Source organism: Camelus dromedarius, chromosome 11 (assembly GCF_036321535.1).
Source record: "Camelus dromedarius isolate mCamDro1 chromosome 11, mCamDro1.pat, whole genome shotgun sequence".
Taxonomy (NCBI): Eukaryota; Metazoa; Chordata; class Mammalia; order Artiodactyla; family Camelidae; genus Camelus; species Camelus dromedarius.
In genome coordinates, this window is record NC_087446.1 from 58,202,559 (window position 1) to 58,227,305 (window position 24,747).

The 24,747-nt window shown below is 40.8% G+C and overlaps 1 protein-coding gene across 7 annotated transcripts in view; it reads right to left on the reverse strand.

Moving 5' to 3' along the window:
- The window catches only part of RBMS2 (RNA binding motif single stranded interacting protein 2), a 60,205-nt gene that overhangs the window by 8,011 nt on the left and 27,447 nt on the right, over positions 1–24,747 (reverse strand). For 5 of the 7 annotated variants that reach the window (XR_004140428.2, XM_064491090.1, XM_031463674.2 and 2 more), the window contains 8 exons: positions 13,711–13,877; positions 9,545–9,603; positions 8,627–8,718; positions 7,005–7,162; positions 3,469–3,548; positions 3,230–3,339; positions 2,855–2,901; positions 2,586–2,679 (listed from right to left, as the gene is read on the reverse strand). Coding sequence is in view for 6 of the 7 variants with exons in the window: in XM_064491090.1 (XP_064347160.1) it covers positions 2,586–2,679; positions 2,855–2,901; positions 3,230–3,339; positions 3,469–3,548; positions 7,005–7,162; positions 8,627–8,718; positions 9,545–9,603; positions 13,711–13,877 (807 nt within the window). In the remaining variant the exon portion in view is untranslated. Of the gene's footprint in view, positions 1–2,585; positions 2,680–2,854; positions 2,902–3,229; positions 3,340–3,468; positions 3,549–7,004; positions 7,163–8,626; positions 8,719–9,544; positions 9,604–13,710; positions 13,878–16,263; positions 16,360–24,747 lie in introns of all 7 variants that reach the window. The other 2 variants (XM_031463675.2, XM_010976843.3) reach the window with 1 other exon arrangement.

The following is a 24,747-nucleotide window of genomic DNA, read 5'->3' on the forward strand; positions in this document are numbered from 1 at the left end:
TTCTAATGAGCAGAGTTTCCTTCTGAAGTGATGAAAACATTCTGGAAGTAGATGTTGGCGGCAGTTGCATAACTATAAATATGCTAAAAACTACTGACTTGTCCACTTTAAGAGGGTAAATTTTATGGTATATAAATTATATCTCAATTTTTAAATGAAAAAAAAAAAGCAACAAAAAGCTAGAAATGCATCTCAATAAACAGGTAGGGTTTATTCCATAAACGTAAGGATTCAAGATCAGAAACTCTATAAACATAAGTCAAAATTGAAGGAAAAGCCATAGTGTAATACGAGATGCTGAAAAGACATTTTATAAAATTCTCAGCAGCCGTTTATTTTTTAAAAATCACAAAGTAAAATAGAGGACTATAAACTACTTACATATATTAAAGGCTATTACCAAAAATTAGCTGCTAACATTAACTCAAACAGAGAAATATTAAAACCATTGCAATTACATAATTCTCAGTGTATCAATCAGCATCTAGAAATGTTTATAAAAATCACAGAACACTTAGGAAGACATTTAACAAAAAAAGCATAAGACCTACATAAGCAAAACTAAAATCTTATTGAAGGACATAAAAGTTTGAAAACATGAAAAGAAATGTATTTTGGGTGAAAAGACTTAGTATTTTTTAAAAAGCCAATTCTCTTAAACTAATATACAGGTTTAATGTAATTCCAATTAAAATCCTCCCTCACAGATTTTTAAAAGTTAGATAAAACAATCATAAACTTTATACAGAAGAATAAATGCCAAAAAATAGCAAAGTATAAAAAAGAAAGGGTGGATAAGTGGGTTCTGTCTTATCAGATCCTAGAACATATTATGAAAGCCCCTGTAATCAAACCAATATGCCGAAATAGGAACAGATACAATTATCACTGGAGGAGAATAAAAGATACAGAAATAAATTCCAGTATGTATTATATAACAAAGGTGGCATTTCAATTCAGTGGGAAAAGGATGGGTCACTTAATAATCTGGTACTAGGACAACTGGTGAGCATTTTGATGGAGATGCAATAGGGCTCCTATCTTATGTCACGTACAAAAACAAATTCCTGGTGATCACACATTTAAAGATAAAACACTGAAATAAATCTTGGAGACCATATGTACAATATAGGGACTGGGAAGACCTTTTAAATTAAGACAAGAAATTCCAAAGCTGTAAGTGAAAAAGCAGACATTTGACTATATTCAAATTTTAAACTTTTCCATGGCAAAAACTAGTAATTCGCAAAGTATGGTCCCTGGACCAGCAGCAGAAGCAGCATCGCATCTGGGAATGTCAGAAATACAGATTCTTCACCCTAGATTTACTGAATCAAATTCTTGGCGTGGTGCCCTATAATGTATAGGTTTAATACGCTTTTCAAGTGATTCTCATGCACACCTGAAGTCTCAGGACCACAGTCAATGGAAAAAAGTTAAATATGGGAAAAAATGCTTGTTACAAAGGTAACATTCAGAGGATTAATACTTATAATATTGGTAGTTTTTATACATTGATGGGAAAAGAACAAATAACCAAACAGAAAAATGGGCCAACAGTATGAAAAGCAATCAGAGAAGAGCAAATCAAAATTTGATAACAACAACAAAAAAGCTTAAACTCAGCTACAGTCAGGGAAGTGCAAATTAAAGTAACAATGTACTTTACATCCATCAAGATAGGAAAAATTTTAAAAGAGCAATGTCACCTCTGGCTGGAGAGACCTGGGAACTGTCAGACGTTGCTAATGGAAATGTGGATTGAAACAGCCTTTGTGGAAAGCAATCTGGCAACATCTATAAAACTGAAAGTCTGTGTGATTCAACCTAGTAACCCCACCTCTCAGATTCTAGCCCCCAGAAACAAAAGCACTCATATGTAAGGATATAGGCAAAAGAATGTTTACTAGAGCATTATTTTACCAGAAAAAAAGACTGAAATCCAAATGAATGCCCTTCACGGGGTATAGCTGAAGAATTCTGGTATATATGCAGCACAAAATATAACATGATTATTAAAAAAAGAAATAATTAGAACAGAGGGTCTGAACATTAGCTGCATGATAACTACCTGGAGGGCTTGTTAAAACTCAGACTGCTGGGACCTGTCCCCAGAGTTCCTAATTCAGTAGGTCTGGGGTGTGGTCCGAGAATTTGTGTTTCTAAAAATTCCCAGGTGGTGCTGATACTGCTGGTCCAGGGACCACACTTGGAGAATTGTTAGTTTGAGCTACTGTTAAGTGAGAAGAGTGAAATGTAAAAAAACATATTTAACATGGTCAAATTTTTGTGACATAAACAATGACTTCCAAAACCCTATACATCTGTGTACATGTCCATGATGAGAAATATGGAGACTAGTGGAAATTAACAAGGGTGCATTTATGGAAGCAGGGGACAGAGTAAAAGGCTGCTTCTGCAGCAGTCTACATATATGTAATATGATGACATGCTACGTGCTTATGTAAAATTATTTGTGTATAATATGCATAAAGGGAAAAAAAATATTTTCCAGCCCTATACTCCTTCACTTAACACGCAATGATAGGGAAAACCCCCATAACCTCTTCTGGGCATGAACATACCTGATATGAAGACGCAGGAGATGCAAGATATGGGGGCAGTGCTGACTGAGCAAGCATCCTGTTGGGGGTGATGTTGTAAGGAGCAGGGTAGAACCTGTAGGAAGGGACCTCATCAGTGAAGAGTCACAGGGAACTACAAGGCCAGGCCCCACTGACAGACACAGCCACTTCCCACTAACTGCTGTTTAAAAATCAAGACGAAGCATCCGAGTGCCTGGACACAGGCTGTTGTCATTTTCAGGTGGCCTCTTTATATAAAACACCCTTACCCATTCTGAAGAGCTGTGGTGGGGTCATAGGTCAAGGCCATACCGCCCTACAAGAAAGAGCACAGCAGCATATTGTGAGCCCTTAGGTGAGAACAGGAGCAAGCCCAGAACATCAAGGCTGGGGAGGTATTTGGTTCAACTGACTAAGGTGAGGTCTGGACAAGTCGCACTACAGCTGTTCGAGTTTTTCTGGTTGTTCAGGCTGCAAAATCCCACTCAAGACACACACTGAAGAGCATGCTAAGCAGCCAGCATCTCTCGGTTACACACTGCAGCTCTCAAGCTGCCACCTAAGCTCACAGACATCACGCCATGGTAACTTCCACTCCACTTCAATGTCCTTAGTATTCCTTTCCCTCCCAGAGGGCCTCTTACCATGTCTCCATTCCTTGGCCAGGCCCGTCCATTTTGCACAAATTTTCCTTGATTCTGTCGTTTCTTTGGACCACCATCAGCAAATTTGCAAAGCAAGGGATCAGATGGGGCTGCCAAGAGAGAAAGCGGACAGGCAGCTGAGCCCCACCTCAGTTCACTCACTCACGCAAAAATCCTCCAGAAGCTCCTCAGGAAGCAATAACCTGTGGCCCTCTCAGCCTGATTCCCAAAGGCCTCACCTGGGACTCCAGGGGGTGTCTTAATATATTTTCCATTAAAGTGGGTGATGATGGCTTCACACTTCTCTGTGGACTCCATCCTGAGGAGCACAAGAGGGGTTAGGCTCTAGCTTCTGCAGGATCTGTACTCTCCCTACATTCAAAGAGAAAGCTCTAAGTTCCCAGCCCCACAAATGCTCCAAAAGTTGTCACTATAGAAACAAAGAGTTTCCTCCACACAGATTCAAGGTATCTTGAAGAGGCAACCCCAGCTTCTAATGAAGCCTGTAAGGTTTTTTTTCCAACTGGCTCCTGTAGGGGTCCTGAAAGGAATAACAGAGGTCTTCAAGCCAAAGAAGATCCTGCGGGATGGGCTTAGTACTGTTTCTGGGTCCATAAATAAGAATACAATAAATAGTGGCCGTTCCCATTGTTTTTTTTACTACAGAATTCCTAACAGAAATTGTTCATTCACTCTGATAAAACTGCACAAGCTAAGAATCTGCCAATATTTTATTTTTTGCTTCTGGTTATAATTATCAAGGTCTAATTAGCTACTGGTAACATCATTAAGACTTCGTGAGTCTGTAGGAGGAAAGAGTATTAAGACAGGGTTTATGGTCCATCGTGATAGGAAAAAAAAATGTTGGGAACTACTGAGTTCAAGTGTCTTTTTTGGGGAAAGAGGACTGAGTAAGTAATCAGAAAATCTGGATTCCAGTGTCAGCTCACCACCCAAAGGCTCTGTGAGTCAGAACATCCTCGAGAACCCCTAGGACTCACTCATTTCCACTCCAAACATCCATCTACCTTACTACTATCTATACAGATCAAATGAGATCATGTATATAAAAGTGTTCTAAAAACCATGACGGTCTATCTAATGCAGGGTACAGTATCTTCCCTTCTTTCCATATATTTAAAGTAAGTCTCAGTGTATTTTCTATGCCAGTAACTACTAAAAATATGAAGCATTCCTACGAAGGCAGTTACCCAAAAAACATAACCTCAGATGGAACCTTTTAAAGAAAAACATGTTAGATGTCCTAGAGCAAGTAGCCTTCAGTTGGGTTACTCCTACTCCTTAGTCTTTCAAAAGGGTGAGCAGGCATGGAAAGGTTTTAAGAGAATCACTTTCGGGACCTCAACTTCCTCATAAACTCTCTCTTACAACTGATCTGCCCGAGGGAGAGCTCATGATCACTCGTGATCAGGGTTAAAGTTCCCTCTCACAACCTCTCTGCTCAGTCTGCTTCACACTTGTCCCAAAGCTCAACACAAGGCACTAATGACTGAGGTACAAATCTTTCTGTAAGTCAGATGTTTCAATTTTCCCTTCCCACAAAGCTAGAGGACTCAACAAGTTGTTAACTGGCACACAACAAAAGTCAATTTTGATGCTTTATCACCCTGGTTCTTGGCATATAATTCAGAAGGGATTCAAAGAATTTCTATTTTAGCAAAACTCTTTCCATCTCCACTTACTTATTTATGTGAACAAGGTTTCTCAGCATGAAAGCAAAACAGAAGAACAGAACTGATATTAAACCCCATCTTGTTACAGTAGTAAATAATATTCACTGATGGCTATATGACCTAATTATAAAAATCAAAAAGGAGCATTTCCAATAAAATTTACCTAATATAAAATAAATTCATATCAACATTTTAACATATTTATGTTCTTTGGGGTAACTGTGAACCAATTATAAAGATAATTTTCTTATGGATTAATGCATACAGACTCAGGGTCACAGAATAAAATTTAATTTATATACATATGTTTGTTGCAGAGAAGCATAACAGAATGGTCCATAGAAATGCTTTCAACTATAAAAAACATTTTACACTCTAACACAATTCTGTAGAGAAATGAAATGGAAATACAAGATCAAGAAGAAAAAAAGATGATGCTGTAAGAATGATGTAAGAGTTATGAATACTAAAAAAGAAACATGTAAAAGATTTCATAGTTTTTCAAGCCTACAAAGCCATGTTCCCAAACTGGACTTTGGGGTGCCCTGGGCCACTGCAAGGAGCTCAGAGAGGCTCAGCAAGGGATGTTTTAACTTTCTGAGGAAAACACAGCAAAAGCTATTGGATCTCTACTATAAGGACTACTAACTCTAAATAGTTCATCATTTCAACATTAGATCACCCTACACTCTTTCAGATAATGTGTTTTTGCAAAGCTGGTTTTTCAACAGTTGCTATGGCAAAAGCAAGTACCGTAAGAAAACCAATGTAAACCAACGTACAACAGGAAACAGGGTGTAAGTGTCCAGTCTGATTCCAAGGTTTGAGAAGCTGTGCAGTGTCCAACAGGCGCACATCGCACTAGTAAGTAGAGCTATTTAATCATGAAATAAAAAATACTTTCTTCTTCAATGTATTTTTCAAATAGCTACAAAACTGCTAGGGTAATAAACACTTTTTGAGTTGTTTAGACCATTTAATTACTTAATAAATTGAACTGTTAAGTATTTCTTTTGGTCTAGGGCCAAAAAAAAATTATTGGCAACTAAGGTACCATGAGCTGGAACATCTGCTTTAAGAGAGTACAGGAGCAAAAAAAGTTTTGATGAACACAAGCCTAGAAACCTTTTCCCTTTGGTTATACTTGGGGTTGCCAGCAGATGGTGCTACCAAGATTGAGTTGGCAGGGGAAGAGGACCTACCCCTGGCTCCCAAGGTCTGAAAGACTCCAGAGTAAGGGAGTATTCTCGGACCAGACAATATATTACAAAGCAAAAAGGGAACTTCAGATCACTTAGTCTAGTAGTTTTTAAACTTTTTAGAAAAGTGACAGAATCTCCTTTTAAGCAAATCTTAAAATAAATAAAAGCAGAACCACTCCCTAAGTGGGCTACGACAGTGACACCAAAGCTCAGAAGACGGCATCCTGGAAAACTCTGCAGCTCTAGGAACACCTTAAGAAAATCACTCATCTAAGTCACTCTCCACTTCACAGAGTAAGTAACCAAGGCTCACAAAGGTCCAAGGTCACACAGGCAGTTAGTGGCAGAGTTGGTTCTAAAATCTAAGTCTCTCAACAGATCTTAAAAAGGCACCAAATCTTCTACTCCATCCTACTGATCCTGAAGCCAGAACGATAAGGACTCTGCTCTACCACCCTCTCCAAGAGACCCTGGGCAAATCACTTCATATGGGGACTTTGGTTTCTTTATCTATAAAATGAAGAATATTTATTTCACCAGGTTGTTATGAAGATTAAATGAGATCGTAGGATGAGAAACCACTCAGTAAACTGTAAGAAGACACGGAATTGCTTTATTCTGGTTGGGTCTGGATCAAAGGAACAAAGGCTAGAGTAGCAGGAAGTAGTGGGAAAAAGATAAAGATCTGGGAGCAAATGGGTCTGTGAATATTGTGACCTATAATTAAATGAACTTTTGATTTTCTGACAAGCACTTCTGGCCAATAGTTTGGTCAGGGTGGGGTAGGGGGTGGGCACAGGCTTTTGGTGACCTGCTAAGCGACATTCTTTATTTTAAAGAATATTTACCTCATCATTTCCTATTCTTGGCATCTCTCACCTCGCAAAGCCAACGCCTCTGCTGGTCCCACTGGTGTCTCGGAGGATTCGAGTGGAGATAACCTGGCCAAAGGGCTTCAGCATCCCCTCCAGTTCTTGCTCATCCATTGACAGTGGGAGGTTTGATATGTATAAATTTGTGGGGTCCTGCTCTTGTTGCTGTGGAAATAAAGGTGAAAACACGAATTTCACATCTCCTATCCCTCTCCAACCCTCAGCCGACAGCTTAGAAAAGAGAGTAGGAAGGGACCCATATGAAAAAAGAGACTCTTAACAACTATTTGTAACACCTAGTCCCACTGCCACGGAGTTTATATTGAGTGCAGGCAAAAAAAAAAGGGAGATTTAATATTTGTAGCACTGAGCAAGCCCGTAATACAGGTCACTGATGAAGTTTTGGCTGTCTCTTTAAGAACTAGGCAGAACAGCACTCCCCTCTCCCGTCCAGCAGCCCAGCAGCCCAGCAGCCTGTCCCAGAGGCTGGACTCTCTGGGACTGCCTTTGCTTCCCAGCCGGCAGATTGTTCTGAGTAGTCCCCCCTCCCCCTCTTCCGGTCACAGCGGACTCCTTAGAGGAGGAAGGCCTGCGCGCTGCCCCTGCGCACTCCCCGACGGAGGGAAAGCAGGAAGAGCGGAGAGGGTAAAGGGAAGCCAAGTGCTGGGGCGGCACTAAGGGCCAGGGCGCAGCTCCCTGGGCCACCACGGAGCCCTGCAAGTTCTAGTCTCAGAGGAACTCTGCAGGCACTCTACTGGCAGAGGGCTCTTCTCCAGAAAGAAGTGGGAGAGCCCTTCCAGGGGGCAGCATGTGCAAAATGGCAATAGCTTGTCAGAGCTGTACAATTAAAATTTAAGCAGTCACTTTGCCATAGACAGTGGATCACCAGCAACCTTAATCCCTCTTCTGCCTTTCCCTTCAGGGCTTCCTGTTTCTTCAACCATTCCAGAAGAGGATGCTGTCAGGCCTGTCTCTTCAGATCTACCCAGAGTATTCACAATGACTTTAGAAAGGCAAGGGGGCACTCCCACCTAAGAAGGGAGAGAAAAGCCACGAGCCTTCCAGTAGTCCAAATGAAAAGAAAAGCTCCAGACAGATCTGAGAAAGGAGGAACAGTTTCTTTCCTTGCTGTGGCTGTCCTCTCCCAGACCCCTCCCAAGTCCCACCCTCCTACACACACACACACACACACACACACACACACACACACACACACACACAGGGAAAAGTGTTGAGAGGTGGACAGCACTGATCTGAACTTCTGAGTTGCACAACTGGCTTCTTCAGAGAATGTTGCAAAAATACCGCAAGCTATCGGGTGGGGAAGTGGGGCCAGGGTGGAGATGGGGAAACAGCCAGAGGTAGGGAAGGAGCCTCTTGACCCTCTTGCCTGCTCATAATACTTGACAAGAGGAACAGAGGTGACAGACAAAGCTGCCTGCCACAGAGTTTGAGTACCAAGCCAAGAGGTGCTCAAGGGGACCCTGGCCCTGACTCTCTGGCCAAATATAGTCAAAAAGCACTGTAAATAAGCCCTTGGCCGTCAACTGCATGGCTCTTAAGCCTTCTGGAAGCCTTTGGTGCTAATCACAAACCCTCAGAGGAACAGACAGCGGGTAGTATCCTTACCTTTGCCATCTGTGCCTGCACACCACTGGCTTTCAGTGCTGTTACAGCTTTCTGTGCTGCTGAAGGACTGTCAAAGTCCACGAAGCCGTAGCCTGGAACAGGGAAACAGCATCATGGGGAGGTGAGGGTGTAAGGGAGGCAGGAGGCCCAGGCTTTTCAGGAAACAGAGGAAGAGTTATGGTCCACGTAACAGACGTGGTAGTGAAGAAGAGAAATTAAGAGGTTTCAGGTGGTTATCCATGTGTTCCTCAAAACCTGTGATATTTGGTCCACTTTATAGCTAAGAATGCCAAGGGCAATGAGGTCTTTATGGTGTCCTTGCCTTCCTCCCTCCCCGTTAAGAAATGTGAGGTTTTAAGAACTAGGCCCTTCTAAAAATTCACAGCCCCACTCTACTCCCCAAAGAACCTCTTCCTCTATTCCAGCCGTGCTCCAGACACACTAGGCATGTAGGAAACACAGCCTCTCCACTGCAGACAACCAGCCACCTGCTGGAAGGGGCCCCTTCCTACCCCAACGCACAGCCCTCTCCCCTCCCTTGCACTCCTCCATTCCTATCCAGAATTGCTCAAACACCAACAAAACTATTTCACCCCTTCTCCACCACCAAAAGGCATTTACAGTGCTTTGCTAAGTAGGAATAATCTATACTTATATCCACCACCCAATCTGGGGAAGCTTGACATCCAAAGTAAGCCCAAGGGACTCAGCGGCACCCTGCGCAGACTGCCAGCCTTGGGCCCCCAGAACAGCGCTTTCGGCTGGAGCCGAGTCAGTATCTAAGAGCCTTTTGGGCTTGAAAACCTCAGAAACCCCTCTCTGGCACTGAATACCAGGGCCTTTCAGCAGGAAAGGGCAGAGGCAAGCGGTGGCCTCGCTCACAGCTGTTCTCCACGCTGAGGACAGCTGTTCTCTCACCTTTGCATTTGTTTGTGGTCTTGTCCAGGATGGCCTTCGTGGAGACAATCTTGCCGTATCTAAGGGAGAGGAAAATGCGAAATGATGATCTGGGAGCAGGGGTTTAGAACAGGACAGAGACTGAGACATCTAGATGAATCCATGTCCTTTCTTCACTGCCACTAGGACAACTGTACCTACTCAAACCTTAGAACAAAGAAGTAAATTTAAAATGTCATACTTATTACATAAACCCATTCCCTCAAGGTAGCTACAAGAAATAAGGTAACTGTAGTCCCTATAATATCAACATCTTTCTCTCTTCTTCCCCAAATAAGACTCAGATACGAGTTAGAAAGAAACTACTGTCTTTTGAGGAAGGAAGCTTGGCCACATCCACACAGCAGCGTGTGTAAGGGCAGAGCTCTGGCTAGAATTCCTTGAGGACTAAAAATAATCCTTGATATTACTTATCTTCCTTTGGACAAACACCACTCCTCCTATGAAAAACTGTTTCTCTTCTCTGACGCCCCATTCCTCACCCCTCTACTAGCCCCCTAATTGAAGGTCAACTTGAGTCAAACTGCTTTTGTTCAAATCCTGGTTCTGCCACTTTAAGTGTGATGTTAGACAAGTTATTCAACCTTTACCTCAGTCTTACTATCTGTAAAACTGAGATAGGATTGTTAGGAATATGAAATGAGTTCATGAATATAAAGCACTAATGTCTACCACGTGGTTAAACACCTGAAAATTCTTAACTGCTATTATTATTATATTCAAGGGATTTCAACTTTAACCTAATGCAAATGGCTCTTTCCTGCTTCACTGCATTCTAAGACTTCTATTCCTTATTGTCAAGATATGTGTTAGGGAGGGGAGTGGGCATAAGACCAAATGCAACATCTGTGTTAAGAAAATTATCCAAAACTTGACGATAAGGCAAAATGAGGACCGCACGGCCTTTCAATATAATTCTGGAGCACTGTCTAAAAGGCCCATTCAAGGTATATTTTATTATCTAGGGGGATGTTTCTTTGTTTGACTTACTATTTACTACTGATGAGAGCCCAGATTTTGTGAAAACACGTATTAACTTGTAGATTTTTATCTGGTATAAATGCAAATAATTTCTGCCCGGTAGAAAAGATCATCTCAAAGGTTACTGCTTTATTGTCCTATAGGATATGAACCAGTTTTGTCTGTAACCTAGTAATCTTATTCCAACGCTTTCTTCAGTACCATAAATACTCAGTCCCTCAAACACTTCGAACCCATTTTACCATCCTGCTAGTTTTCTCATGAATGAGTAAAATAAACATTTGGCATGTGTTTGCCTATATTTGTCCGAGAATTATGCTTTTCAACTTTTTGAAAATGATACTTTGGCAGCAGAGTCACGAGGAGTTCCCCAAACCTGAGCAGGGGAGTATCACAGGTCAGGGATTATATCTGAAGTGTGCCACCAGGATGCAGTCTCTACATTCCACTCCAGGAGAGGGAAGATATTAAAGAGACGGAACAGAGATCACTAACAAAGTCAGAAGTATAAGATTTAACTGAAAGCAGTTGACAGGGACTGAATTTGAGACCAAGACCTCAAATAAACTTTTTCTTCTACCTCTCATCTCATTTAGGGATCTGAAGAACATATGATTGATGTATTTGTTTCGCCCCGTGGTGGCCCCTCACTGACTATTTTAGTGGGGCTCTGTGACCCAGTGGATCACACAGAGCAAGCCAAGCAATGCCCTGGAGGCTGGAATGGATGTGGCGATCCTAACCCTTCAGGGCTACATCCTTGGATTCTTTCCCAAATTTAGGCAAGGGAAGGGATGCAAGAGGCTGTAAGCCAGAGGACACACATGCTGCTATCCCTATCAAGGCCCCAGGGTGGAGCTTGCTGTGGTCTGAGCAGCCTGAGACTTTGCGCTCAGAATTTCCACTGCAGCTGGCAACAGCTGGGTCGCGCTGCTTCCTTCTCGGAAGGAGCCCCTCCAAGAGAACCAGGAGTTCCAGGCCCAGCCTCCACGCCTCTCCTTCCCACCCACCAGGGCTTAGGATCCAGCAAAGCTCACTTCCCTTACAACCTAGAGAGACAACTGGGACAAAGGCAAGAAGTCCCTCTACGCACGGAAAACACCCTTCGTAGAAAGGTTTGCCTCCTCCCTCACAGCAGCCATGAGGGTTCCACCCCCTGCTCTTCTCAGCTTCCCCTTCCTCACAACCCCTCCTTGCACCCATTCTTTCCCTGCCTCGTTCCTACCTCTCCACAGTCCCCTACTGGGCTCCTTACTTCCATCCTATGTGCTGACCCTAACTATTCTCATCCCGTTAGACACAGCAAAAGGTAAGGCAACTATTGGGAAGGACAAAATGAAAGTCTAAAGGTATAGTGAAGCAGAACTGGGTTTTTCCTCTGTCTTGTGAAGAAGACTGATTTTAGTAGCACATTATATTTAGTACAAGAAACACGAGGTGAAGAAATCAAGGAACTAGACTGATATGATACTCTTTTCCCTCATCAACTAACATTTTTGCCAATTCCCATTCCTTCAAAAAATTACTAGTCCTAGACTAAGTCTCTTAAGTTCCATTTAAATACTTTTCTAGCAAGGTAAGCTGAGGGAAAGGATCCATCCAGTTTTATACACATATCTAGCCTTACAGAGATCGATTTTGTGCAGCCTGATGCTAGCAAAAATCCAAAAACCACTACTTCAGAAGAGTTAGGGGTGTACAGAATACCTCTGATGCCTCACACAACTACATTCCGGGTAGGGGGGATGTTCTGCCTTTGGGACAGCTATAACGTACATACACTGTTGTGGGAGTTTGAGTTAGTTTGACCACTGCAGAAAATTCTTTAGTAGTATCTACAAAAGCTGAGCAAATGTATATCCTATGACTTAGTCATTTTCCTCCTAGGTACATAACCAACATAAATGTATACACACATACACCAAAAAGCTCATGGCAGCACTACTGATATCCATAATAGTCACATAATGGCAACAACCCAAGTGTCCAGCAACAGGAGAATGGGTAAATAAACTGGTAGTTCCTAGGATGGAATTTTATAAAGCGGTAAGAATGAAGAAAATTTTGCTCCATGCAACAATGTAGATGAATCTCACAAACAACACTGAGCAACAGAAGCCAGACATAAAAGGATACGTGCTACACCACTATGATTTATATGAAGTTCAAATAAGACACATCAATGAACTGTTTAGAAGCCAAAGAGCAGATACCTTTAGGGGAAGGGGGAGAGATTGCAACTGGGAGGTGGGCTTCTGAAAAGTGGATAATGTTTTATTTCTTGATCTGGTTGCAAGGGACTGTTATAAGGATGTGTTCACCTTGTGAAAATTTTCTCTTCTGTAAACACGATTTGTGCACTTTTCACAAATTGTTATACTTCAACAAAGTTTTAAAAGATGATAAATTTACACAGACTAAGGTTCCTATTTCTCTTTCCAAACTCAATTTCTCCTTCCCCATCAATGTCCCCATCCCACCCCAGACTTCTGCCTCTAATCAGTCCCCCATATAAATGATCTGAAACACATATTTTTCTGCCAAATGGAATTGAGCTGGCATCTCTGCACTCCTGTAATTTTTCCAGCTTTCCTAATTGGGTTAATTCCATGGTGTTATCTCCACCTAATGACTCAAATCTATGCTGAGGAACCCCAGAGGCCTTTAGGGGGTAGGTGCAGAGTAACAACCTCTCTGCCCATCTTCTTCTTCATCCACTAATCTGAGGGCTTCTCTGGGTCACTAGGAATAACTCCAGCAGCAGAAATTCTCCTACGTGTGTAATTCAGTTGGCTAGTCCCACTTTCTTCTATCCTCACTGCCAGCTCTGTCTTCTAGTGAGTATCTTCAGAGATAGTGAGCATTTCTATTCAAGGTGTAAGGACAGGAATCTTTCCACTAAGACCATCAGTTCTTGGGTACATGCTGGAAACAAAGCCCTAACCAGCTTTCCTCAGAGAAAAACATAAACATTTTATACATTAGTAGTAAGTAGCATTTCCTTAACAGTGGCTGCTGAGAAACCTTGCGACTATGGTCTAGAAGCAAAATAATACTGCATTTCGGAATAAGAGTATCTAGTAAGAAGCCACTATCACCAAATCCATGCTGTCCCTGGAAACCTCCCCACGTATACCCCGACTTACGACTGACATAACTTGACTAGGTCCTGGTCAGTGGTGCCTGGCTGTAGTCCCCGGATGTAGAGGTTGGTTTTGCTTAGCTGGTCATTCCCACTGCTCCCACTGCTGCTGTTAGGGGTACTGCTGCTTGGACTGGGTGGTGCCATCTGCTGAGACAATGACACGTATGGCTGCAGGAAGACATGAAGAACAGAAGGTCAGGATTACACGTTTAGATGCTCAAGAGTGAGGAGTATTTTGGTCCCTTAGAAAGAATCAGTCCAAGGTTTAACAGCAGTGAAGTCAATAGGACAATTGAAAAAAAAAAAAACAACTGAAGGACTTCCTCTCTGCCATAGAATAAGAAAATATGTAACTGTCCTCCCTATCTTTCATGAATAATGAGAGGTCAAAATAAGCTTGTTTTTAAAGCTTTTAAAAGTTTAACTGAATGAATAATACATAAAGTATGGTCAAGGAAATCCAGGATTTGGGGTGAAAGATCGCTAATCTTTCACCACCGATACCAGGACAGGCAACCAAACTCTGCTCCATTTTTGGGGTACTTCTGTTGGAGACAAAATACCAGGTTGCCTGGAACATGGATCCATTCCTTCATCACACATTTTATATCTTTATGCTTTAATCAGGCTTCTAGTGTATACATTTATATATGGCTCATAAGACTCTAAATTTGCATAATTTTCTATAATACGGTGCATTTTACTCTATCACACCCATATTCTAGTTCTCCCTTGCCTTAAAGCACTTTATAGGATAAATCTCTTTGGAATTACTTCTCTCTAAAATGCGAGTTTCATCTCTAGGTGTCCCCCTCCCCCCCCTTTTTTGGTGGTGGTAATGGTGGCGAGGGATATCGAAGGGGGGAAAACATCCCGCCAAAGAATCTTAATTAATGTGAAATGTGCCTCTCATATTTCACCCCTCTGACCTTTAGCAAACTTTAAAATAAAAGTCTTTGCTCTGGCTAAATATGCTGAAGGAGGTATTTCCCCATTTTTATCACTTGCAAATACAGTTTATTCCTTAGGCCTTTACTGCAGCAAAGAAACCCAATACCATATTCTAGAATGGCCCAAAAACTCATGATCTATTGCAGCTCTTCACACACCTTTTATATTTCCTATCCCTCTCTTTGCCAACACTTACACTATGATTTCCCATACAGAACAATCCACATGCCAGAGGAATACGAATTATTCCTCTGTGATGGCAGAGATAGGCAGTAAGTGCAGGGCAGGGGATGGGAGCATGTGCATGTTTTTAAGCAACTTTCAGACAACAAGACAAAAATAGGACAAATAAACGTAAAAGTCATACATCGAGTGCTAAAAATGGCAGCACTTAAAGAATGACGTTGAAACCACCACTGAATTAGTACATCTGCAGTAATAATCAAATACCAACCGTCTAGGCCTGTCCGTTATCATGCCTATCGTAAGTGCACCAACTGATTTAAAGTAGAGGCAAGAAGACTGTGACCTATACTCCAACCATGCTTGTTCCTGAGTTCAGAATAAGAAGATCACTGCTGGAGATCACTCTCTAAGATCTGCCTTTCTTCACCTCTAAGGAATTACTATTAAGATCCTTAGCTGAGCAAGCCAAGCTTCTTCTAAATGTGAGATTCCAGGCCTGGGAGCAGCAACAGTGGCAGCAAAAGCAACTCTAGAGGCATCACATCACATGCCGAGCACTAGCAGACGAGCTCACCTGCCTCAGGGAGAGTTTACCTGTCCCCTTTCCCAATATGGGAGGATATTTCTAAGAGCAAGTACCAGTGATGCTAGGACTGTCCAAATAAGAACACAAGGGTCACTGAGGAAAGAAATAGACTGAAAAGAAGCTATCGGTTTGCTACCATGGTTATAAATTTGGATTTAATACTAAGGTCTTATCTATAATCTAAAACTGACTTAGTCAATAATAAACTTGCTGCAAGGCCAGGAAAATTAGACTAGGAAAAAAAAAATACCATTCAGGAAAACAAAACAAAACAAAACAAAACACGTTAATCTCTTGCTATTCCCAAACAGCTTCTGAAATTGCTATACAGGTTTGGCTCCAAAGAGAAAAATTAGAAAAATATTCACTTTGAGGTGCGAGAGAATCCGAGGGAAAAAAGATGAGAAAGCCTCAAAGTAAAGCTTATCTGGTTCCCCAAAATAAACTATTCAGAGAGACATAATAATGAAGGCAAACTAATAATTCACGTTTACCTATGTATTAAGAGAGAAAGGGGGTCGTATATATGAGGGTCCAGAGGACCGAAACAGCCTTCCTGAGGGAGGAAGGGCAGGGAAATACTGTCTCTCTTGATTCCTACTAGTCTGAAATAGTCTTCTGAGGCCACTGGTCCTCTGTCAGGGCCTAAGCTAGAAAATGAGGAACAAGATGTTTTCCTTAGTCCTGCTGCATTATGGGAGATTTCATAAACAGAAGCAGAGTCTAAATCTTAAAGGTAACTTGATATTTATTGCTATGGTGAAAAACTGTCATTTTCATGTAAGGATCAAATTCAGTGTTGTTAGAGGAGCTGAAATGGAAATGGTTGACCTGTCAGTACTCCAGGTTCTCTTAAGGAAGGGATGCTACTGGAGCATCCATCTGTTAGCTTCGTATCTTTGGATGACATGTAGTTTTGTTTGGCTCCTAGAAGAAAAAAAAAAAAAAACTGGTAGGTTTCCACTTATAACTTTGGTTTGTATTCATGTAGGTGGAATTCTTAAAGGTGTTTGGATTAGTGGTCATTTAGAAGAGGACTCAATTGTATTATGCCCCTAATGATTTCAAGATTTGAACTCTTTAAAACAAGGACCCTCACATTTGGCCCAGATACCTGGGATGGTATTAAATTTGCCTTTTGAAATAAAGGATGGTAGTATATTATCAAGCAGCAAAGGAATATGTAAAGCTATCCAGCAGAATAGGGTAGGTATGAGTTTTCTTATGAAGGAGATTTAATTCTGGAAGTGACTGGGAAACATTAATGGGTTTATAAACAGAGAAATGACATGAGAAAGCTAACACCTGCAGCTTTATCCAAGCTGGTTTGGAGGGGTAGGAGACCAGAGGTGGTGAGAGTAGCTAGGAGATATTAGACATGAAGGGGGATCAGGAAAAAGTATAGAAGTTAAATTCAGACTTGCAGAATGTGAAGTTATCTGCTTGATGGATATATGTTGAGTACTGTTAGAATAAATATTGGTTAATTCATGCATTTAGTAAATGTTTGAATATCTTAAAAATAACAGGACTAGGCAGGGAAGGCATGAAAAGCCCAGTAATTAGTGTGGTAAGAGCTCTGAAGTTTGATTTCTTAGCTAAAAGTTAAAGCAGTGCCTTAGAAATGTAGGCCTACAAATGAGGTATTAATGCTTTTAGAAGGTTCTCGTATTTCACTAATTCTTTGCGAAAGGGAGGAATTTCAACTGTGATCCCTGAAGGTGGGAAGCAATCTCAGGGCTAGGGCATTTTGGCTTTGGATCTGGCAGTGAAACCCAAGTGCCTATCTGTGGCAATAGGTTATCAAGGTAGAATAGGAAACATTCATTGAATTGCAAAAATGAATTGACTGAATGCAAATGCTAGGGAACAGCAGATTTAAAAAAAAATTTTTTTTTCTTTTTTAAAAATTTTGTTTCCTTTTTAAAAAAATTTTTTTTTCTTAAGGAGGGGTGGTAATTTTAGGCTTACTTATTTGCTTATTCTTTTAAACAGAGGTACTGGTAATTGAACCCAGGACCTTGTGCATGCTAGGCATGCACTCCACCACTGAGCTATACCTTCCTCCCAACAGCAGATATAAGACTGGCTGGAGACTAGAATCTATCACTAAAAGGTGTGTGAGGACACCAGAAGGGGTGGCCTTGGATGTTTTCCAGAAGGGCCACTCCTCTCGCAGAGCCACATATAAAATAGCCACACATAAAAGTAAGTCAAAGAAAGGTGGGATAAATGAGTTAATGGATATAAAGTACTTAACATGGCATACAGAAAGTATGAAATGTCAATTATGATTATTCTTTTAAAATCTAGAGTCTTAAAAATGAAGGTCTTCTATTTAAAGGACAAAATTCTCCTTCCTTTGCAAACTATAGATAATTCACCCATATTGAGCTGTTATTTGTCTGCAGATTTGATGTTTCCCCTAGTAGTTCTTAAGGATCCAGGAAAACTCTGGAGAGATTTTTTTTCTTTTAAATTAAAGTGCAGTCAGTTGCAATGTGTCAACTTCTGGTGTACAGCATACATGTCCCAGTCATGCATATATATACATATACTCATTTTCATATTGAAGAGGTGTTTTTATAGAAAGTACATGAAGAGATTTGAGGCTGTGAGGCAAAGTACCTGGATACCTACGCAGCAAGCTGGCCCTGACCATCTTCAGAACTACCTCTCTTTGACCTCCTCAGAAAGTTACTTATGTCTAGATTATAAAACAATCCTTCTGTTTTGCTCTTTTATTATTCAGGGCTGAGACATTTCAGATAAAACACTGAAGAGACTTTAGTCCCCTAAAGATTGGTGGGGTGATGTTTAAAGGATGGGCAGAGAATTATGCTGTAAGATAGCTTATAAGAATCTCTGGGGGTAACAATCTGGGGAAGGGCTTATAGTATGGGGACAGAGAAATAACTCCTTCATCTTCATCCAGAAAAAGAAAGATCAAACTCCCCTCTTCCTGTAGCAGGAATTTTAGGTTTCCTGCCTTGCTGAGTTACAGGAAACTAAGAGACACAAGAGTGTTTTTCCCTTTGTTCTCTTGTAAGAGATCGTAATGGTAGACGCGATACAAAGCCTAATTCCTAATCACTAGTCTTCCATCAGATCTCTAAGAGAAGGATCCAGGCAGATGAGCTACTTATTAATTAAAATCAAAATAAGGCTCTCTGATCAAGTGTTCATTTTGCATGGTTTAACGAAATTCACAAATCCTGCATCCATTCATTTGCTATGAAAGTCATCCCCATCCTGGGCCCTTAACTTTATTACCACGAGAGCAAGAGAAAACCCCATCCCACATCTAGTGTCTACTTAAGTTCCTAGCACAGACTATAGGCATGGCTATTTGCTGAAAGGAGTAAAACAAACTTAGGGGATTTGCTAATTGTGTATCGTCTTAACAAACCCCTAAGAAAGTCTCACAGATAAACAATCCAGTGGCCTGACATCAAAATTCCATTTACAACCTGGATACGGATGATTCACAAGCAAGTTCCTAGAGCCAGTGGTCTCTAAGACATATAACATACTTGAACATTTTTGCCTAAAATACATTATTTCCTGAGTTCTATCATAATATCTCCCAATAAAAGAAAGTCCACTCTTCCAGGAAAGTACTCACTCATGAGACCCTTTGCATTATTTGAGTCATTCAGTAAATATCTGAATGCCAACTACATGCAAGTCCTGCTTGATGCAGCGCAGACTCACAGATGAGTACATATATAAGTGAAACATTTCATAATAAATTTAAACACATACCCACAAGGAGCCATTCAGTAATTCACAAACCAGAGAGTACAAGCTAGATAACTAGCAGAACAAAACACGTGTGCTAATGGGGATCCAAGCAAAGTGGTGTAAGAGCAGGGAAGAAGAAACAATTCCTGAGGGAAAAGCTTCTCAAAGATGTCTGAGTTGCACCTTGAAGGATGAGTAGGATATTAAACTTTAAATGGGGAGCCATAGGGAACTGCAAATCAAAATCATAATGACATACTACTTCATATCCATTAGGGTGGTTGTAATAAAAAGACTATAGCTTTGATCAAAAGTAACTTTGATTACATAAAAAATAACAAGTGTTGGTGAGCTGTGAAGGAACTGGAACCCTTTCACCCTGCTGGTGGGAATGTAAAAGGATGCAATTGCTTTGGAAGACAGTTTGGCAGTTCCTAAAACAGTTAAACACAGAGTTATCACGTGACCCAGCAATTCCACTCCTAAGTATGTACCCAAGAGAAGTGAAAACGTACGTCCACACAAAACCTGTACATGAGTTTCAGAGCAACATTATTTGTATACAGCCCAAAGTGGAAACAACACAAACGACTACTGACTGATAAATGGATAAATAAAATGTGGTTTATCCATCCATAAGCCTATTACTCAGCCACAAGAAAGAAGCACAGATACACACTACAACATGAACCTTGAAAACATGCTAAGTGAAAGAAGCCAGTCAAAAGGACCACTGATTATATGATTCCATTTATATGTAACATGTAGAACAGGCAAGCCTACAGAGACAGAAAGTAGATTACCTAAGGCTGGGAGAGGGAGGTAATGAAAGAGTTGGGAGATGACCGCTAAGCGGGGGGGGGGGGGGGGGGGGGGTTCTTTTGGAAGGTAATGAAATGTCCTAAAATTGATTATGGTAATGGATGCATAACTCTGTGAATACATAAAAAGCCACTGAATTGTGACTTTAAATGAATGAATTGTATGGTATGTGAATTGTATCTCAATAAAGCTGTTATAGAAATTTAATAGTGAAAAAAATTTGATAGGGATGGGTAGAGAGAAGAGGACATCCCAACCACTGAAAACATCTTGAGATGTTAGGCTACCACAGGTTAGCATGACCCAGCACAGGATCAGCCCAGGTCGGCATCACCCTACTTCATCTCCAGGCAGAAAAGCCATGAGAAGCCATAAGGTTAATATATTGTATTGAAATTCAAGTGGAAATATGAATCAGACATTAAGCCATATCAGAGCAAGAAAGGGATATTCCCTGTAATCCCCCTTCCCCCAAAAAAGAAAAAAAATAGTAACATTAAAAACAAAACAAAACAAAAAGAGACAGGTATCTCTGGAACATGTGGAACCTGAGTCAGAGAACACATACTGCAGATCTGCCCACCAAACCTGGTTTTAAAAGCTGACTCTACTTTCTACTGCTTCCCCTTAGCTCAAGTAAACCTGACACCATCTCCAGGTTCTCACCTCCACCCCCCTTCTCTTTGACTCTTACCACGATAACAGCAATTTGTTTTCCACGTCCCTTGAATACCAAGGAGTTACTTACATTCATACCATGTGGTACTCAAACTAGGCCTCAAGCATAAAACTGACAATTTAAAACCCCAAGTCTAAACAACCAAACAATCCTCAGTGAAGCCAAACATACTGCCCAGGAACCCATTTGCCCTTCCAGATCCACTTGCCACTCTTGTCCACCTTGCTCCATGCCTTGGAAGCTGACCATATAGAGTATGAACATGCTCCCTCGCCCTCTGGCTTCCAGCTGGGTTTGGCTAACCAGATGCACACCAGCAGGATATCAAAGAGAAGGAGGAGGAGGCCAGAGTAATTTCTTTTCCTAGCTCCTTTCCCTGCCAGGATACCGTGATCCAGCGGCATACCTCTACTGAGGCCCACGGTTCTCTCCACACAGCTACTCTTAGATTCTGGTCATCTCTCTCTTTGCTCTTTTAGATCTCAGGTAATGTAGGCTCTGTAATTGCTGGCCATAGGGTACTCTGCTCGCTCTCACTGGTGCCCCCAAGTCCTCTTGTAATTAATCCCTTTATTTCGTCTTTCTCAAATTACTCTGTTTGGATGTGCCACCTGTTTCCTTTTGGGATCCTGAATGATGAACCAATCATTCTACCTTAAAGACTCAGGTGTACAAGAAGCTCTTAAGAAACTCTGCTTTCTTCAAGACTGGATAAACAACCTCCTCCCTGTGCAAAAAGCCTCAAGGCAGTTTGATGCAGAATTCTGTATCTTTTTGTCTAACCATTTAACAGTATCTTAAGTCCTATCACCTTTATGCTTTCATTTCATCTTTCCCACAACTCTGTGAGGTAGAGCAGGGGATGTGTTATTTCCCTTCTAAAACTTAGAAACTGATGCTCAGTCTTATTCAACATTCCCTCTGTTATATCACTTCACTTTTCGTTAAACAGAGTCAACTATCGGAAACCCTAAACACTGACAGTATCCAAACCGTGCAAACAGCTGGGTAAACATGTAGAGCAGGCCTATGCATGACCCTGCATCCTTTGCTTCTCTCCCTTCTGGAAGGAAAACACTTCTAAGTTCCCTGGCAATAGGTAATGTCTAGTCAAAGTAGAACATTCAAGGAGCAAAGGCATTTGAACTGAACCAAATAAGCTGGAGGAAAAATCTCCTACACAAGACTGGTAATTACATAGACTGACTAGAGCAAGAACCCTCAGCTGGAGTACATGGGCAATTTTAGCAAGGCACAGTGTTTTTAGGCAGCACAAGCCCATGCCTGCATCCCAGGGAATAACCAACTATACCACAAGTTTGTGGGTACCTGTCAGTGTGGCAATACCTCCTACATACCAGGAGATAACAGAGCGAAAAATGTCATAAATTCTCAGGAAAGAGAAAGGATCTTTGAAGGTTAAGTAGCTTAAGTCTGAACATGACAGCTGCTTGGGGAAAACATGGGTGGGGTACAACTGAGCCCCATGCAGTGTGACTCTGCATTACCTAACCCTCCACTACTCAGCCTGGCTGGTGGATCATCTGCGTTTGGAAGGACACATGGCCCGAGGAGGAGCTGCAAAGTGAAAAGGAACAGCAGCGTCACTGGAGGTTGGTGGCGTGCAGAAAAGCATTCGTGCCTCTTCCACAACACAGCTGCTTCAGACGGAGAAAGGACAAAGGAAAAGATAATGTCTGCCTGTAGTTTACTTTGCCCTACCTTGTCATTTACCCCATTTTCATCATTTGACACAATTTCATTTTGGTCAGAAATACAGAGATCACAAACACACAGGAAGTAGGGAAATACCAACCCTTCTCTTCTTCACCCTGATACCATCCATTCAAAGAAAACCCACACTGGTAGATTAGGGATCTGGTTTTATTAAGGCCCTAAGTCTCAAAGTCACAAAAAATTCTGCTCCTGTGGTCCTTACAGAAATATTTTTGATTCCCCAAACAATAAACACTGGCAATGCTACACACCTAAAGTAAGTGGCCTATCCCAAGGATGTGAAAGGTTATGTGTGCCTAGTCTATTTCCAGATCAAAATAAAATGTACATATGCAACCACCCAACAATACATCAGGTATATAGAGTTTAATCCTTGTTCTAGCCTGCTTTTTACAAGTCACGAAGAACTCTGGCTATATAATTTTTCAAAGTCTGATATAACGTACATAGAAATATCTCTAAAAAGATACACAAGGAACAGTTAACAGTGATGGCTACTGGAAATGGGAACTAGGTACACAGAAGATGTGGTGAAAACACACTTTTTCTTTGTTTCCTTTATACTTGTTTGAAACTTTCATATTTTATCCCAAGTCCATATATCTATTACCTATTTAAAAACAAACCCACAAGTCTCTTGAAGTCTGACATACTATTTTTTTTTAACTGGGATAGAATATTAAAACCTTGAGTCCATACGGCCCGACTCCTGGACCCATGCTCTTCTAATTCCTAACATACCTTGAATCTCAAAAAAAAAGAAAAAAAAGTGATCTGAACAGAACTAGTCCTTGGAAAAGTGTTAACCTAGTTTGTCAAACTCATGATCTTAAACTACAGTTAGGAATGGGGCAGAGGTTGGAGGTAAGGGGCAGAGGTGAGGACTGGCTGCCACAGTGAGAACTGAATGCCAAAAGCCAATTATAAACAAAGGGATAAGGTCTCCAAAAAAGGAAGAGAAAACTCTATCCAGTTCCTGGGTAGTGATGTGGAAGATTATGTAAGAATTTCTGCAAAGTCCAGTACCCACAGACACTTAGAGACATACTATCTATGCAATAGCTACAGTATACTAAATCTACAAGGAATATAGAAAAAAGGGGAATCCTTAGTCTCCTAGGCTGATACATTGAAACAAAACAGCTATTTTTCTTTCTCCTTATTACAAAACATTTTTGACAGAACTTATAGAGCAGAATCTCAGGTTCCTACTTATCTTTGGTATCCTTTTGAGGTGAAATTGAAAGAAAATTTAGAATGAGAATAAGAGACTTGTAACTAAGAGGGAACCATCTACTATCCTTCACTTCTTTCCTTTTCTCTAGTCTCCCTCCTCTCTCTTACTCTTTTCCTTTCTTCCTCCATCTTCCCCTTTCTTCTCTATCTTGGCTGACCCTTACTCCTGACAGTTGCATTCAGTGGTACTCTTAAGTAATAACTAGCCTGGTTGTGGTATTAAAGTTGCTCATATCTTACCTATTAAAAAAAAAAAGAGAGAGAGAGACAGTCCTGGTTCAGAGGATGGGAAGCAAATTTAGTAAGAATAATTTTAACTACGGAGAACATACAAAAACAAACAAAGAGTATGATGAACCCACAGTTATCACTTCGCTTCAACAATTATTCAGTACAGAATTGCTTCACCTATAGCCCCACCTATTTCCCTACCTCCCATATTATTTCAAAGCAAACACCAAATATATCATTTAATTACAAAATATTTCCGTATGTTACTCTGAAAAACCTCTTTTTAAAAAACATAAACCTGGGGGTGGAAGGTATTGCTCAGTGGTAGAGCACATGCTTAGCATGCAGAAGGTCCTGGGTTCAATTCCAGTACTTCCACTTAAAAAAAAAACAAACAAAAAAAAAAAAAAAAAAAACACAAAATCACTATATCACCTAAAAAGTTAATAATTCCTTAATTTTATAAAATTGGGTTAAAATTTCTAACTGTCTTATACATATCAGAATTGTTTTGTTTTGTTTTATCTGAAAGTTTTATTTGTTTGAAATAGTCTACATATTGTGACTGTTGCTGTGTCTGACACATCTTTTAATCAACAAGTTTCCTATTCATTTCTTTTTTATTTCTTGCAATTTATTTGTTGAGGAAATTGGGTTAGTTGACTTGTACTAGCATAAAAATTAACCCATTCAAAAGCCATTCATTAAGTGTCTACTAATTGGAGAATAGAAAAAAAGAATCTATATAATGTACAGAATGCGGAGACGCTATGAAGAAATGTAAAATGAGAGAAAAGGCTGACCTTCAAAAGGCATAAAATGTAATGCAAAAACAGAAAAATGACATAAAAACACAATGAAAAAGT